This window comes from Aplidium turbinatum, chromosome 3 (genome assembly GCF_918807975.1).
Source record: "Aplidium turbinatum chromosome 3, kaAplTurb1.1, whole genome shotgun sequence".
Classification (NCBI taxonomy): Eukaryota; Metazoa; Chordata; class Ascidiacea; order Aplousobranchia; family Polyclinidae; genus Aplidium; species Aplidium turbinatum.
In genome coordinates, this window is record NC_137474.1 from 43,354,605 (window position 1) to 43,372,700 (window position 18,096).

General features: G+C 38.2%; 1 protein-coding gene and 1 pseudogene across 2 annotated transcripts; one reads left to right on the forward strand and one right to left on the reverse strand.

The window, feature by feature from the left end:
- The first annotated feature begins 7,896 nt into the window (after positions 1-7,896).
- On the forward strand, positions 7,897-8,516 carry LOC145766842 (uncharacterized; annotated as a pseudogene).
- A 1,483-nt stretch (positions 8,517-9,999) lies between these two features.
- LOC145766895 (uncharacterized) lies at positions 10,000-17,216 on the reverse strand. Of its 2 annotated transcripts, XM_082578601.1 has the most exons (9): positions 17,103-17,216; positions 15,822-16,055; positions 13,631-14,956; positions 12,985-13,089; positions 11,790-11,924; positions 11,352-11,420; positions 10,974-11,239; positions 10,547-10,729; positions 10,000-10,352 (listed from the first exon to the last, which is right to left on the reverse strand). In XM_082578601.1, exons 1-9 carry the CDS (start codon positions 17,179-17,181, stop codon positions 10,296-10,298), a joined length of 2,454 nt encoding a protein of 817 aa, XP_082434727.1. In that variant the 5' UTR covers positions 17,182-17,216; the 3' UTR covers positions 10,000-10,295. The 2 variants fall into 2 exon arrangements, with proteins under 2 accessions (XP_082434727.1, XP_082434728.1); XM_082578602.1 differs by lacking the exon at positions 11,790-11,924.
- Between the last annotated feature and the right edge of the window lie 880 nt (positions 17,217-18,096).

Here is an 18,096-nt window from a genome sequence, read left to right on the forward strand (position 1 = left end):
CGGGTAACCGAGCCACTTTACAAAGATTTGTTTCTTTCGACCTTTTTTCCTCCTTCCCAAAATCGCTTCTACCTTATAGATGTCGTTTGTTTTAAAAACTTTTTGAATTTCTTGTTCGTAAAAGGTACCTTGCAGTGTTTCCCCGTCTAAATCTTTTAAAATATAAACCTGCGGGTCTCCGGGTAAAGCTTTGTCGACAAGAAACAACTCCTCTGTCCAGTTTGGTAAATATCCTTTTTGAAAATTGCGTCTGTGTTTGCTAATGCGAACCAACGAACCAACTTCGACTTTGGGTTTTTTAGGTAAAGAAACACCTCCGTAAAGCGTTTGCCAAACAATCTCTTGATTTTCAGGATTCACAGAAGCCGGAGTGCGTTTGATGCTTCGGTGATACGAGTGATTGTAGGATTGAACCAACTTGGGTAAAATATCAATGTACCGTCTCGCTTTCTTGTATGTGAAATAACGCCACATACGACTTTTCAAGGTGCGATTAAACCGCTCTACAATACTGGCTTTTGTCTCCTTGTTATGAGTTGTAAAGAAATGAATACCATGATTTTTCAACCATGCTTGAAATATTTTGTTTGTAAACTCTGTACCTTTGTCTGTTTGCAGAGTCCTGGGTATTGACTTTCGGATAATTTTAGAGAAAGCCTTGATCAAAGTTTTACCGGTTTTATCTTTTAATGGCACAACCCACGCAAATTTCGAAAACACATCAATACACGTCAAGAGATATTTAAAATTGCGGTTTTCTTTTTTCAGAGCAGACACATCAACCAAGTCAGCTTGAAATTGTTCTCCTATACCGCCGACCACCACACGACGACGCGGAAATTGATGACGCACTGGTTTGTGAAGGGTATAGACATCTTGAGACATGAGCCATGATTTCACTGGTTTTTTGACAACTTTTTGCAGTCTTTCAGCACCTCCAAAACTTGCAGGATTTCCCGGATCGTAGTAGCTCAGTGATGCTGACGCCATGTCACCTTTTTAACGCTCGCAGAAGGGCGGAGCTCTTGCAAAACTTGTTGAAACTCTGTTAACCCCACTGGTTGGGAGCTTTTGGATTTGTGAACAACGGCTGATATCAGATGCTTTATATTGGAATTGGGAATCACCTGTCCGTGAATTGTGATCTCACCAGAATTGTTCCAGCCCAAGGATGAATTCTTTTTTATCAAGTCAATGAGACCGCGACTTTTTCCAAGGTAACTCTTTGCTACTCCAACCAAAATATCGTCTTCGGTAAATTGTTTTTTCTCTTCCACAACAACTTTGGTCGGGATGTTGGCATATTTGTCACGATACACAATGTACTGTTGCAGGACTTGATCGTAAAGCCTTACTTTTTCGCTTGTGGGCAGGTCGGGTCGGTTGAGGATTTCATTCATTTTCGAGTCCAAGTCACTCATCGCGTTTACTAGCAGTGGCTTTTGAATACTTTTTTCCCGAATTGCTTCTAAAAGACGCGGTTCCACTAGACTCATCTTTTTGACACTTTCCATTTCTTATTTTGAGGTGAGAGTACCAATTAATCCAGCGATCGCCGGAATGACTGCGGATAAAAGTGCTCCTAGAAAACCACCACGTTGGATAAGTCGTCGTTTCTTTGTGAGACTAGTCTTCTTTTTTGCTAGCTCGCGTAAAGACTTCTTATGCTTATATAATCTTGCTTTGTGTGTTGAAGAAATAGGAACGTTACCCTTCAGTACGTTGTAACAACAATCACAAACACATTTAATCAAGTCGTTGTCTGCTGATTTTATAACCCCCTTGGCGACATTGGGAGTCGCTTTAGAAAGAAGTTTCAGAGTATCGATATGACGTTGCAAACGAGCAGTCATTTTAAAAGACTGGAACGTACACAGAATTTATTTCTCCAGGAAAGACGTCGGTCCGCAGACGAAACTTTTCCGGGGTGTTTTGCTTAAAGTCCAAGAGTAAATAACCGAAGGGCTTGGCAGTCGCGTCTGTAAATGCTTGCTGGAGGACGCTAGAACGTCTCGGGTAAGCTTGCTTTGCTAAATGGAGTATTTGAGAGTTGTCTCTGGGGTTTTTAAACACCACCAGATAATGAGCATTGAGACTAATCGTTCGATGTTCCTTGCCTTTGTGAAAAAGGTTTTGAACAATATACATGACACTGATGTTTTTATGGTGACTGCCTTTAGTAAAAAGATCGGTCACACTGCGGTTTGTCTCACTCATTAAATCGTCAATAACAACCAATGTTTTTTCTGAAGAGTTGAAAGTGTCGCTTGATGGTAAACCTTGCAGGAACTCGACATTGGCGATCGTCTTAAACCTTTCTTGCCACTCTCCATAACACCACAACACCCTATCCGGGATAGGGGACATCATCTCTTTAATGTGTTCTAAAAACCTGACCACAAACTCAGTTTTACCGCTTCCAGTTGGGCCAGCAATAACACAAGTAAATGGATGCTGAAAACGAACATCCATCTTACTCGACAAGACACAAAATGACATTCGATATTGATAGCATACCCTTTTATTTCGTGAAAAGACAACATATAAATATCAAACACATGTTCAACGATCAAAGTAGAATGAATAAAGTAGAATATTTATGTTATGTAAACTTTTTGAAGAGTTCCAATCACATGTCGACATACAGGACAATTTTCTAAATGTACTACACATCCACTGCAAGCACATAAATGCCCACAAGGAATGATTACCACATCGATCGTACAATCCAAGCACACTTTACATTGTAACGTTTCACAATCTGTAATTGCTTCCGTCGTATCTTTCGTTTCATGCAATAAAGACGTTTCATCACTACGATTAGAGATTGTTCTATTCATCTTCATATAGTTACATTGATCATTTACTTTCGCGTGTTCTGTCCAAGGACATTGAAAACCCGCCATGAAAAAGGAGGTGTCGCACCAAAAACAAACAACCTTTCTCCCTTCTCCAGTGTAGCATAACCCTGCTCTGGCAAGAGAGGCTTTCTCATGAAACAGATCTGAAGGTGCGTAAACAAACGACACAACCCGATGTCTCCACTTTTCCATTGTGACAGTTTGTGATTGAGTTGAGGGTGATCGAGGTGAAATTAAACCTCTTTGAAGTAAGAGTCCAGCAGGTAAGAATCCACCTACTCGAAAAGATGCTGGTCTATTCAAATAGGGATACTTCCTCACGACATCTAACACAAAATCGAACCCCATTTTTTCTTGGATAAACTTACAATGAGGGAAATACTTCGCGTGCTCTACACAGGGAACGTCAGTGGATGCCCAATGATTTAATCCTCCCCCACAACAAAAACAACGGACACGGTCTTTGTCACCATAATAATAGAAACCACTGTCCGCCATGTCCTCAGGATAATGGAGAGAACTTGAAAAATACTTTTTATATTCCTTATTCTCTTGAAAGGTAGTCATTCTAGCTCTTTTTTCCACCAAATGAGGAGCAGAAGGAGCTGATTCTGGACAAACAATGGAAGATAAACCACCTGAGAGTGCCACATATTCATTTGTTTTTGCAACACTTGAAGAACCAAAGTTTCTTTCCACTTCCATCACATCAACTAAGGACAAATGATACTCCACTGCTGTATATATAACCTTCAACTCAGAAAAAAAAAAAAAAGAATGGTGCAATAATATCAAAAAAAAAAAAAATCTGATGCAATGGTTGTGACATCGTGGTAAGCTTTGTACAAGACACCTTTATAAACAAGACATTTCTCCTAAACAAGATCAGGACAGTGCTTTTCTCCTAAAATAAACAAACAAGAAATAATATCAACTTTACATAAACAAGACATAAATTTCTCCTAAACCAGACTAGAACAGTGCCAGAGCACTGCTTTTGGCTCTGCCAGAACTGCTTTTTGAATCTGCCAGGTCAGTGCCAGAGCACTGCCGGAGCACTGCCGGAACACTGCTTTTAGCACTGCCAGAAAATTAAATTAGATCTCCCACTTCAAATTGGCTTTTTTGTCTATGGGTATGCAAAACTGAGAATGTTAGAATTTTATTATAACTTTTTGGATAACTTTGTTGATCGTAGAGACTTTCAGTGTTTGGAGATGGATACAGATTCATTGTATTACGCTCTCTCTGCCCCTTGCCTCGAAGATGTCATCATTCCTGAAAAACGCAAACAATTTTACACAAACTACCACAAATGGCTTCCTACAAAAGCCTGTCCTAATCATCGAGAGGAGTTTGTTCGCCTGCAAATGTCTGGGGGTGTCTTTCACCAAAAGGATTGTTGTGTACGCCAGCAACTCTTTGATAAGAGAACCCCTGGACTTTTCAAGTTGGAGTGGGAAGGATCCGGCTTCATAGGTCTTTCCAGCAAGACCTATTACTGTTTTGGTAAAAGCAATAAGCAAGTTTCCAAAGGAATCAGTGTGAGACAAAACAATTTCAACAAGGATTCATACCTCAACGTCATACGCACCAAACATAACCAATCAGGCACAAACATTTCATTCAGAACACAGAACAACAAAGTCTTCACATACACACAGACAAAAAACGGTCTCACCTACTTTTACCCTAAGCGCCAAGTTCATTCAGACGGTATAACCACAAGTCCACTTTGTGTTTAATTGTGATCAGTGTATGTGTATTTTGATTGCGTCCTTTGAGCATTATGATCGCTATTTTCTTCACAAACGTGAAGACGTTTAGCCTATATTGTATTTGTTGATCGTATATTGAAATAAAAAATCTGATGCAATGGTTGTGACATCGTGGTAAGCTTTGTACAAGACACCTTTATAAACAAGACATTTCTCCTAAACAAGATCAGGACAGTGCTTTTCTCCTAAAATAAACAAACAAGAAATAATATCAACTTTACATAAACAAGACATAAATTTCTCCTAAACCAGACTAGAACAGTGCCAGAGCACTGCTTTTGGCTCTGCCAGAACTGCTTTTTGAATCTGCCAGGTCAGTGCCAGAGCACTGCCGGAGCACTGCCGGAACACTGCTTTTAGCACTGCCAGCGGATATCGATCTCCTCTTTCCCTACTACTTACATCCTTCATCGGCACTACCAAAGAGTCTCCACCTCTCATTAGCGATACCAAAAACACTCCATCCCTCACTGACGCTATAAAAGGTGACTCAACTCTTATTGGCAATACCAAAAACACGCTGCTATATCATTACACTTCTTATGCTCTTACATGTGCAGGAAATTAATTTAAAACACAAAGCTTTTTTAACTATTTTATCTTGATAATGAGCTGCCATATTGTGTATTTGTTCTGCAATCTATAGGCTACTTAATATCGTTGCTGCAAACACTTTATTTCCGTATAAAATCTGTAAATAGTCCTTGTTTTGATAGTCCGTTACGTAATTACAATATGTGTGTATTAGTTTGTTATTGTGATGTTGTTGGGTTCAGTCGTGTTCTCATTGCTTTAAGAATTGGCGCTCCAGTTGTTTCAGGAACGAGGAGGCGACTGATTCTTAACTAATTCATCTACTTGTTTTAATGTATCAGGTTTGGTGGCCGTGCTTAACTATATTTATCGATGCATATACCGAAATATTAGATCCTTTCATGCACGTCTTAAACCATTAAGGTTTTGCCACCTTTTCCTTTTGTTAGTTTTGTTACTGTATTTCTTTTTCACAATATCATTTCTTTTGCATTCTGACAAAGAAAAATATTAGATAGTTTTTGCAAAGTTTTTTAAATGAGTCAAAAGATTTTTTTTTAATATCTAGTGGGATTGAGTTCCATATTTTTACTCCACTATACTTGATGCTTCGTTGAAGTTTTGTAGTAGCAGACAGAGGAACAAAGTAATTATCATTTTTGATTGAACGTCTAAATAGCAAAATTGAACAATAGCAAAATAGTAGCTTAAAATCACATAAAATATACAGAAACAGTATATTTACTAACTACTACTCGAACTATCAACTCATACTTGCAATTTTGGCTACGAACAGATTGGCCTCCAGTCAAATTTTAAGCTGCAGGTTGGCATGGCCTGTGTAGGCTACATAGGTAGCCATGGTTTGAACATAATAGACTGAGTAGCCTATGTTGAACCTAGGACTAGGAGCATTGTGTCGCAAGCAAAGTTGAATATTAAAGAAAATTTGAAGAGTTGTCTAAACACCATACAACATCATTTTCTTGTTTTTCTATCATATGTGACTTTTTCCCAGGGATATTAAAGAAGAGGATACGAAGAGTCAGCGATTGCCTTATTCTCACGACACTACCAAGGCGGCAGCTTGGAAGGCGTTAAACGTATCCAATCCTTAGTTACTGACGAACTGTATAGCGATGTGGAAGCAATGGTAAATGCATCTTGTTCTTGGAGTGACAATATCGAAACATTGCCGCAGCATCAAGACTTGAATGGATTTACACATTTCGTTAATATTGTAAACTTATTCATTCAGTTGCCTGATAAAACATCAATGGACATTGTATTCGGGAATGACCATGCTTACTTGATGCGAGTAGCCTACTAGAAGAACGTGTAGGTGGGCATGACTCAGGAGACGCCCCATGCTATTCTAACCCCACTGGCTAGCTGGCTAGAATGCAGATTCAAACCAACAGTAGTTGTTTTTCAATCTCAGTGGCGAACCCTTTTTATTCAATGAAGTAGTGTGCCTGCCTCTGCACACTAGTGTGTATGAATGTGTAGTTAGATTTACTGTGATGGGGTGGTGGCTGACTAGATGACTGCTTATGGTCTTTCGCTACCATCCTGATTGCGCCATAATCTAACCAACAGTTGTACAATGCATTGTTTTGACAATTACATTTTACTCTGATTATATGTTAATATATGGCGCTGTTAAAACAAAATAAATTGACTTGACTAGCTAGTGGAGGTTGAGGTTGATCTCTGGTGATTCGAAAGTACATCGCGTCAGCGTCGATAGTAAATTTGCTGAGAGGCCACTTGGCTTGATAGCCCTGATGAGCAGGACTCCAGAAGGTTGAAATCAGTCGTTTAAAACATGTCATAAAAGATGTAGCCCTAACCGATGAAATAGTCGAATTGTCCGTAATGATTTAATAGCACAAACATTGGTTGAGACACAGCCGATAGTCAATGAAGATGAGCGATTTGAAGTGCTCGAACCGTTTAAAGCTGACTTTGAATTACCGGATAACCATTCCTGAGCTCTTGATCGTGTTGAGATCAAGGGTAGGGCTAGGTGTGTTAGTGATGTGATTTTGTCGGGCCCAGACATATTAAGCCCCTTGACACAAGTTTTGGCTGGTTCTTGCAACACGGTAAACATTAAACAACATTCTATTTAACTTTTGCTGCAGTGTGGCTCATCTGATAACACCCATCATTTAACCTGGCAACACTGTAAATAAATTATTTGAATTGACTTTAGCTTCATTTTCATTGTGGTTCATCTTAGCAACACCCTTAAATTATTTTAACCTGGCAACACTGTAAATAAATGGAGTCTCCTACAAGTCAGCAGTTGTGAACTGAGCAAGTGACAACTGGGCTAGCAGCATTTGAGCAAGTGGCTGAAGTTAGTGAATGATGAAACTAAGAAAGTAATAACTAAGCAAGCCAAAACTTAACAGTAGCTGAAATGTACTTTCATTATCAAAACTGTTTAACTTTTAAAACTGCAATTATCATTAACTACGTTGTCGGAAACACTATGACACCCACATGTCGCCTAGAGTAGGGTTGCCATACCGTCCGAAAAATTCCGGACATGTCCGGAATTTAGGGTTAAATTTTGCGTCCGGGAGGAATTTAAAAAAATGCTCAAATCTCCGGAATTTTATGATGGCACTCTTGCATTTTCTCGTGCTGTCATGGCATCTCGAGAAGGCACTCTTGCATTTCACGCTGTTAAGCATCATCATAGCTTTTTGTCCATGGACTGTACATCTGCTTTACTTAAAAAGATTTTCCCTGATTCTAATCTAGCGAAGAAGTTTAGTAGTGGCCCCACAAAGACAGACAAAGTTGTTACCAGCGTGCTTGCGCAATATTCTATTGATGCTGTTCTGAAAAGTTTTGAAGAAAACGATATCGCGTATTTTGGAGTTGCAACAGATGGCAGCAATCACAATGAACTGAAAGTACAGTATTTCCTATAATTATTCAATATTTTGACTGGAGGAAAGGTGGTTTGCAATCAAAATTGATTGAGTTTAAAAACAAGGCAAACGAGACAGCCGACACTATAGCCACTTATGTAAAAGACACCTTTGAAAAAAGGATGCTTTTGAAAAAATGTGTGGCATTTACAGGAGACAACTGCAATACTATGTTTGGAGGACTTCGGCGTAATGAGCAAGGAAACAATGTGTTTGCAAAGTTAAAGAAAATGTTAAACCCATCATTGATTGGGGTTGGCTGTTTAGCACACGTTTTGAACAATTGTATCCATCATGGGGCTGAAAGAATAAACATCGATATTGAAAATAATATCAATAAGATATATCAATATTTTTCTATTTACACAATTAGAACTGAACAACTGAAAGAATAGGCCTACTGTGAATTTGCAAATTGTGAATACAAGATACTTCTCTCTCATAGCAAGACTCGCTGGCTCTCCTAGTTTCCTGGAATTTCAAGATTGTTAGAAATGTTTTCACCCCTGAAGTCCTACTTTTGGTCACAAGAACATCCACCAATAGTTATTAAACGGTTCTTTGAGAATAAAATGAGCGAGTTATACCTTTCGCATATGCACTCACTAATGTCCGTGTTTCATGGACGTATTCAAGTAGTTGAGAGAGAAAACAATTCCGTTGCAGAAGTGCTAGAAAATTTGGAGCTGGTTCATAAGGTACTTGTGGAAAGGAAGAATGAAAACTTTATACCCTTGAAAGTTAAAAGGCTTTTAGTTGAAAAAAGAAAAGAGGGATATGAAGATGAATGTAACAATTTTCTTTCCGAAGTTGCAAACCTCTATGAGAGATGCTTAGAGTAAGGTACCTGTGCAAATGGATGAAACCAATGGAAAAGTTTGCTTGTTTCAAATGGATGACCTTGAACGAGATACCAAGTTGGAAGGATGTAGAGCCTTGCCTTGGATATCTGATTGGTAAAGGGGTTGATGTGGACGATGCAAAGTGCTTTGACCAAATCTGTAACTTGAAGCAGTTTGTGGAAAGTTACCTACAGGACGAAGAATTTATTAAATTGCCAACGCATAAGAACTGGTGCAAATATTTCGATCAGTCTACCAACATCACATGCCACTCAGAATTTTTAAGGATTGTACAGTTTTTCTTTGCTGTTACATCCCACAATGCCAATGTAGAGAGAGTCTTTTCACTGATGCAAAGTCAGTGGACTAAAGAAAGAAACAAGTTGAGCGTTGCGACGATGAAAGGCATATTGACTCTTCAATATAATTTCAAAGATATGTGCTGTAGTGAATTTTTCTCATTTTTGAAATCACACAAGGCTCTATTGAAGAGAATTAGATCTTCAGAAAAATATGCATGGTCAGAAGAGTAAATTTGTAGTGACTTGACTTACAAGCGTGTCTTTAATTTGTTTTAAGCATGTACAGTAATTGCTGTTCTTCCTTTTTCGGCACAACCTAATTCTCATTATTATTTTTCACTCTGAAGTTGAGATTTTCTTCAGTGACGGTCCGTAGCTATATTTAGAGAGTGCTTACCCTGCCTGGTGTGAGATTCTGCTCGTGACAGAAGACAATACTTTTCATTTCGGTAGCTGGCGTTTTAGCATGAGTATCGTACAACTTTTGTAGCTTTAGCATTTCGGTAGCGCATATATATGGTCTCATGAAAATAGTCATGCACTCTCCGGAATTTTGCTTTTTCAAATATGGTAACCCTAGCCTAGAGTGCTCATATAAATCATTGCATAGTTCCGGTTATTAGCGTAATTACTTAAGTTAACTTATTCGGGGATTGAGTTCTTTATTCAAATTGTTCGTGAGTCCTGATTACTGCCCTGGCTTAACTTTTCTGGACAAGACTACAATATTATAGCCTACATTGATTATTAATGCACTAAAATAGTCTGACACATTAGGACCAGCCATATAAACACATGCCGATGCTTGCCGCACATCTGAGCTGGTCTAGATAAAAACCCAATCTAAGCCCAACTAACTTCTGGCAAGCAAAAACCTGCTTTGCTGCTTATATGTCTGGTCCAGCCAATGAAATACTCGAATAGGTCCACATAGACACTTTCATTCAACATAGAAGTGTTTGTAGTTTGTTATCAACTAAAAAAATCGCTAGATAATATAATTTTAATATAAAACAAATAAAAACATCTTTCAATCATCTCGATCTTTGTGCGTGACGTAATCGATGCGAACCGCGATCCTTAACTTCTGCAAAAGACAAAGCGAATAATGAAATTAAAAAAAGTTTCCACTCTGGGAATACTTTGCATCCCTTCCATTGTTTACCTCGTTTATTGATGGAAGTAATTGAATTAATGTAACGTTGACACAAATAATGGATGTTGATTTAATGTTAACACAATTAATTACCATAACGTTGATGCAACGTAAACAACTCTCACTTTATTGTCCAGTCGATTCAATGCTTCTTGTAACTTTGATCTTTCCTCCATGTTCGGTGATCTCCACCTCCCATCACCATCATTGAGCGAATCCCACATTCCAACTTCCTCCTCAACTTTGTGCAATATTTCGATGATGTCATCGATTTCTAGGAAGTTGCCAGGGAAATTCATCAGAACAATCTAAACACAAATTAATTATGATTCAACAATTAACATAAATAATTTATTTGTGTTCTGACTTTTTGTTTATTTATTTTATGTTTACAAGAATTGTTAGAAAACGATAAAAACTGAAAACTCGAACTTACTTTGTGAAACTTGTTGAAACTCAGACATTAAAACAATGAATGCAACGTTGCATCAACGTAACAACCGATGTGACCATAAATCAATGTAAACGTTGGTTATAAAAGCCATGACTTACGGATCCAGGCATTGATTTAATCGCGTTCTTCCAAGGACGGAATTGGTTGGAAATCATTCTACATTCGGACAGACGAAGGTATCGAACTCGCGCCGGCATTGACTTGAGGAATGACGTCACCGCATGGAAGTCATTCTGAGTGTCGGATTCATCCATCCGTATCCACCCTCCATCAAAATGACTTCCTGCCGTGACGATCACTTCCTCATCTTTGCCTTCCCGCAGGATCTTGGTGACGGCGATGATGGAGCGACTGTCATTGTGATCTAATAATGCAGGAATAATATCAATCAATATTAGCTCGGCTAACCAGGTTGTAGCCTATTTTTAGCATAGAAAACTGTACCGACCACAGTTAAAAACATTTACCGTACTTACTTGCAGCAACTTCTCGAGTTTTCTCATACAGCTCTGAAATAAATACTTTCTGCTTTTGCAACTTTTCACCTGAAAGAAATCACACACTTATGAACATTTCGGCTTACCATAATCACCTTTGCTCACGTACAGCCTAAGCATTGCGAAACAGCACATTAGCTTTATTAATAAACCATTAGGCCTATAAGCTCTGAAGATAATTTTCTTAAATTTATAAGTTGTATGACTGCGGTTCCAACTTCACTACACTCTAGCTTCCCTGCTCAAATCAATTAAACAAATAATCTTGGTGTGCAAATAACCTTTCCAGCGTTCAAAGCGCAGAAAATAAAGTAGCCTGTTCAAAAAATTACACTTTACAAAGATGTTATTTGGAGATTACTTTATATTGAGTTGTGAATGTTCTGACTTAACGCAGACAAGTAAAATATATTTTACTTGGTGAAAATAGTATGGCTTGCTGAGAATGTGGTTGGGGAGGTGAAGATAGCCGGGCTTGCTTGATAGGTGGTTGGAATGGTAAAGCATCAAATTCTTCAGAAGGTAACTGTATGGTTGTTGAGCTTAATGAACCTATGAAAGTACTAACATGTTTGCAATCGCGCCTTTGTCGGACAGCAGATTTAACGATTTCGCATACTAAGGGGAATTTACGCATGCTACGTTGTATTTGCAAAAACTAAATTGTTCAGTAGCTGTGTGTCATTAATTGTTTTGGTCTCGGTTCCGCTTGTTTTTCTGATTACTCAGCATCACAGCGAAAACAATACCTGCCAACGGGATTAGAAAAATGTATAAATTACCAAGCGCGAACGTTAAAAGTGGTATTAACGTTAATAACGATTCCCACAGCCAACCAACGATGTACTTAATGTACATCACAAATCTTTTTAACCGTGGCTTAAAGGGATACTAAAGGAAAAACCTGACTTGACGATTTTCCACGTTCTTTCTGTTTAACTTGCTACCATAAAACGATTTTCAATAAAATTTTGCCCCATTGCGGTCTGATTAGCTTTCCGTGCGTGCTTTAGTCAGAGCTTTCAAAACGGGAATGGGCGTGAGCAGCGAAGCGTGCGACTGTACAGTCTACGTCACTATAGACTAGCAATCAGCTGATCAGGCAACAGTTCTTACTGCGGGCGATTTAACTGCAGGCTATGTAAGTATGTACATCAAAACATCAGATTTCAACGTCAAAACATCAGACAGTTTGCTGAAAACATCACATCTGATGTTGAAACATCAGATGTGGTAACGTGGCTTTTGTTATTGCTGTCTATAGTGACGTATTCTCGAGCAATGTTTCCACTTTTTGGTCATTTTGAAAAAATTAAAAATAGATGAGACATTGGATTTTGGACCTTGCCATGTGCCTTTGAAAACAATTTTTTTTAAAATATATTCTTGAATGTTTAGTTTACGCATTTTAATGCTTAATTCCTGTTTGAAAATTTCATTTAGTATGCCTTTAATAGTTGGAAGCAGGTGTGTGGCCCGGAGACAACGAAACTAAGATTGGCGCCCTGCTCGACGTTTAACCGGTTGGGTGACAACTTTACGTTTATACAAATCAGCACTTTATTAATTCAAGCGTAAAGTTTAAGCTGAGGAGTCACGTCGGTATTCCTACTTGAAGCAATTTGTGAAGACGAAGTTGTTGGTAAAGATGATGATCGCGTCAGTGTTGACATAGACTCATCTGAGGGATGTTGATTGGGTGCATAATTCGGTAGATCTGCAGAAAATGTTGATAGTTAAATCATAACACGTTTAGGCTGGTTAATATATAAGATAACTAATAATACTAGGCAATATGACTGACTGACTGACTGAATCTTTATCCTCGGACTGGGAAAGCTTCTTGCAGAGCTTAATCCTGGCAGTTTCGCATACTTGTAAAGGCTTTGAATCACTGACGCAGGCCCGGTCACCGAGATTGACAGAGTGAAGTTTCCGATTGTTAAAGTCTTGTTGCCGGGGAACTATTCCATCCATTAGATGCCGCTGAATGGAGAGCAGTCCTTAACGTGCGTTGCTCAAGCGCACACCCCGAGAGTCGAACCAGCGCCGCTTGATCTTGAAGCTTCTTCGTTCCAGAAGTGACGCGCTAACCAATTGAGCTATCGGGGCGGACTTATTTTAAGAAATTGCAGCTTCTCTAATTTATTAAATTGTTAATACAATAACTCTTTGTTCTCTGTATCACTCCTGTATATTGTACACAACATTAAATATTGATTTCAACATGATAACAATGCATTGTTTGTCAAAGTTACCTTTGCTTATAGATGGATCCAACAGCAGTCCAGATAAAAATTGGACAACGACTGACCAGTGATCGACCAGTAAGTTAGTTTGAATAAACGATGCAAAATTTTCTACAGACATTTGTTCGACCATGTATAAAGCACTAAAGAACTCCTGAAAGGTTTGGTGGGAAAAATATAAGCGTCGGTTACCCTCCAAAAGACCGCAAGTTCTATTTGACCCAAATAAAGTCACGACAGTATCTTGGACTTCCTGGCTCACAAGATTTTCGTTTACAAGATCTTTAATGGTGATTAAAACAGTTTTATTTTTTGTTGCTCTAAATGCTATTTTTGAGAGTTTAACGACAATTTCATCGGTTAAAGATATAGTGTGCCCTGATGCTTTAAGATTTTCCAATACCCTATGAAATATTCCAGTCATTGTTGAGATATCGTTAGTTTCGTGAGATGAACCAAGAGAAGCCCTCAAGTACAATTGCAGCATCAAAGGATTGTGACACATGGATTCCAGATGAGGTGTTTTCACAGTTAGTTCATTCCAAAGTCTAGATGCTTTTTGATTATCATTAATTAAAGCGTCAAATAATCTTTTCATGTTTTCAGTTGTTAAATCGCGAACAAAATACGTTTTCTTTGGACGACATGTTTGAGGAATTTCAAGCATGGCATGTGGTCGAGAGGTGAATACAATGTGGCAGTTGCGTAAAAAATAACCATGGCAAAGATTCGAGACGAGCTTTTGGTAAGTAAGAGAAGTGTTATAATTAACTTTTGTTATTTTTTTCAATACATTCCAGTTCACTTGGTCAAATCCATCAAAGATTAAAAAAACATTTTGTGGATGCTTTCTCATCCAATCAAAAAGTGCATTTATCTCTTCTTCCTCCAGGTTAAAGTTCACATCACCAAGCAAAAACTCTTTTAATGTTAAAGTTTCATCGTCACAATCATTCATGCTCATAAAGAGTATCCTCAGAACGAGAAGGTCCTCTTTTTGGTCCAGACACCTAGCCATGCGCTTTGATAACGTTGTCTTTCCCGCCCCAGGGTAACCGACAATTGATATGAAATTTTGTGATTGGTATTGATGAAGTAATTGATCAATTGTAACTTTTTTATCGAATTCTTTAAATTCAATTTGTCGGTTTTTGGGATCATACTGGTCGTCGTTGGGAATGAACCTCCCCTCATAGAAGTCCACTGACAGAAGCTCCGGGTAAACTTCTGGACAATTCGACGAGGGAATGTCAAACTTAGTCACATCCACATCGAACTTAGCATCGTACAGTCGACGGGTTGCATCCTTCAGTTTTCTAAAGGCCTTGTTGGAATCTAAACACACAAAAACGTTTTATAATGACATTTATTCTTAGCTGATCTTACACTATTGTAAATAAAGTTGGAAACCAGTGCTGCCAGATCTCCACAAGTAAGTTTTCCCGGCACTGCACTGAAATTTTCCACCTTTACCAATATTTTTCAAACTTTTCACTACCTCAACTCAACAAAACGAATTAATAAAAATATCTTTCTAAGATTTGAGAAATTCATGTTCATGGCAAGTGCTGCCTTAATTGCTACACAAAAGTATCTTGAAACTCAGCATTGAAAACTACAGTAAATTAGGGGACCATTGCATTAAATGAGAATAAGTTGTTTCTTTTACTATCTTAGATGTTTTGTTGTTGCACAAAAAGTCCCGATAAAACATAAACTCTTTGTTTTTCGGCAGTCGATAGTAGCAAGAACTGAAAGCGATAGACACGTGTTTCGTCCATCAGGTTAAGCTCATCAGCATCGCCCCCCTAATTCATGCCACAAAGTCTTAATTGCTACGTTGATTTGTTACCGCTGTGGAAAGCAACAACCAAACCGGCAAGTACCAAGGTATACGTATCACTGAAAGGAAGAACATTCCCTTTTACATAAACTATGTACAGTAGAATTCGCCTATAGTGACTTTGGCTATAGTGACACTTCGCCTATAGTGACACCTGTTGCAAAGTCCCGTTTGCATGCATACGCAACAGTTGAGTAGAATTCGGCTATAGTGACACTTTGATTATGGTGACACTTTTTCCGCGGTCCCTTCAGGTGTCACTATAGGCGAATTCTACTGTATTACAACATTGAGAACCAAAGTGGTATATTTTTGCAATGCTTTCGCAAGTAAACACAACTACTTCAAATTGCAAACCTTCTTGGTCTCCAGATGGAACACTGCTTTGTTCGTGTTGAAGTGCAATCTTAGTTATGTTTTGCCAGTTGTCAATGTGGACCACTTGATGATGATGGTGATGGGCATGATACTGCCGCTGGTCAACCTCGACCGATTGTTGATCTATATGTTGATGTTGATGGGTATGATACTGGCGGTTGTCTTGCTGAGTTAACTGCGGTTGAAGGACAGTTATGTTGCTCTGAGCTTGTTCTGAAAGAAACAAAACAATTTATTGTTATTTATTGATATGACGTCACATTCCAATCCATTTGTGGGTGTCTTTCATGCTAACGACTTATATTTCTCAACAAAACCATTATAAAAAAACTACGACACAAAAATGTCGACACAAATATTTTAGCACTTATTTCTTAAATTATTATATTTGATCATTCATGTTGAAATTCGTTCATTTTTGATCTTCAGAAGGCAAGGAAGCCATTCTCGTGTCGACCTTCAAGTATGTGATTAAGTCGGCCAAAGAAACAACAGCATGCTCAGAGCGGTGTCGAACCAAGCCCCTTTCAATCGACGAATGGTTCTCACCACTCCGCTACGCAGCCAACCATGCAATTGTAATATAAATGTCTTTAACTAGACTTAGACAACTAGAATTTTTGTAGTCTTTCCAAATTAGATTATAATTATAATGAGAATAATTTAAGCTTTTACAAATTAGACTAGGATTAGAATTAGAGCTACTCAAGTTTTCGCAAATTAGAGTAGAATTTAAACTAGATTAGAATTAGTAGGACGCAGTCGTCACATATTTTTTTTTAGTTGGATAAAAATGCCAATGTGGCAATTCGGGATCAAAGTGTCATTCCACCATCACAGCGTCAAATCACTTACGTTATAATATAGGCTACATTGTAACGTCAGTGAATTGATGAATTAAACGAATTTTTCATGACTTTGCTGCTCAAGGAATGGAATGACACTTTGATCTTGATCGTTTTATTGCATTTTTTTTTGTAAACGTTGATAAGAGCGCAGTATCCCTCCATTTGCCAAAAAATACTGTTGGACAAACTAAAATTTTTAGCAAAACTGGAGATTGGATAAGAACTACAACTAGAGCAAACAAGTTTTTACCGAATTAGATTAGAATTACCGACATTTCGCTCTAACTTATCGAATTAGACAACTAGAATTGTCTAGTTGTCCAAGTCTGTCCTTAACAAATGCCAAAGCGGTTATACGATATTTGATTTGAGCAACCTCTTAGTTTAGACAAATTGTTTAAAATGAACTTACCAGAATTTTCAGGTAATGGTTGTTCAGTTTCCTCTGTTGAAGTTGTTCTGTTTTCTTCTAGATTTTGTGGGAAAGACATGTTTTATTCTTTTGTTAATTGCTATTCAATAAATCAAAAAAAAAAAACTTAGTAGGCTACCGTAGTCGATGCTACAAAACACAATTGTGAGTCATAAACATCTCGCTTCCTTATCAAAGCAAACCTGACAAATCAAGCAACATAAAGTTGCATTGAACAAACCAACACAAACGCGTGGTTTGAATAAGTCCAGTGGTTCATTGATCGCCACACAGCAAGTTATACTTTTAATGTTTCCGGTTTGACCAACTCTCGACTTGGACCCAGGCCAACTAACTCGTCGACTGACTGTGCAGAAGCGCTCAGCATCTCACGTTTTATAGTAGAGCTATCACGTGAGCAGAGCATGGTCAGGCAAAAAACGAAATCTTCTAGATTCTAGAACAGGCAACTCACCAATATAATCTGTCAACTGTCAAGTGGTTGCATCGTAGCCAGACGTTGAAACAATGCAAACGATAATATTCATATTTATGATATTGTTAAATAAAAAAAATTACAGATTTAGATTAGCAAATCTCACATTATCTCAGGTGTAGCACCACTCAATGCGGTTGAAAACGAAAATATTTCGTTTCGTTTCACAGCAAAATTCTTTGCCTGAAGTTCGTTTAAAACAAAATATTTCGTTTCTACGAAATTTAGATAGCGACCGGCGACCGCCCACGTAATTTTTTTACGTTTAAATCTTGTAATCTATAAATTTTGTCGTCACCGATGATAAATGAAAAGAAACGAAAAAATAACAAATAAGCAAACTGCAACTCTATGAATGTGAAACAAGTCGATGTTTAGTTGAAAATGGTCGCTCTACATCTCAGTGGTTAGAATTACTATCAATGCATTGAACCAAGGTTCGATTCCACGGTGAGGTGAGTAGCCAAGGCAATGAAAGTGCAGTGCAATTAATTGTCA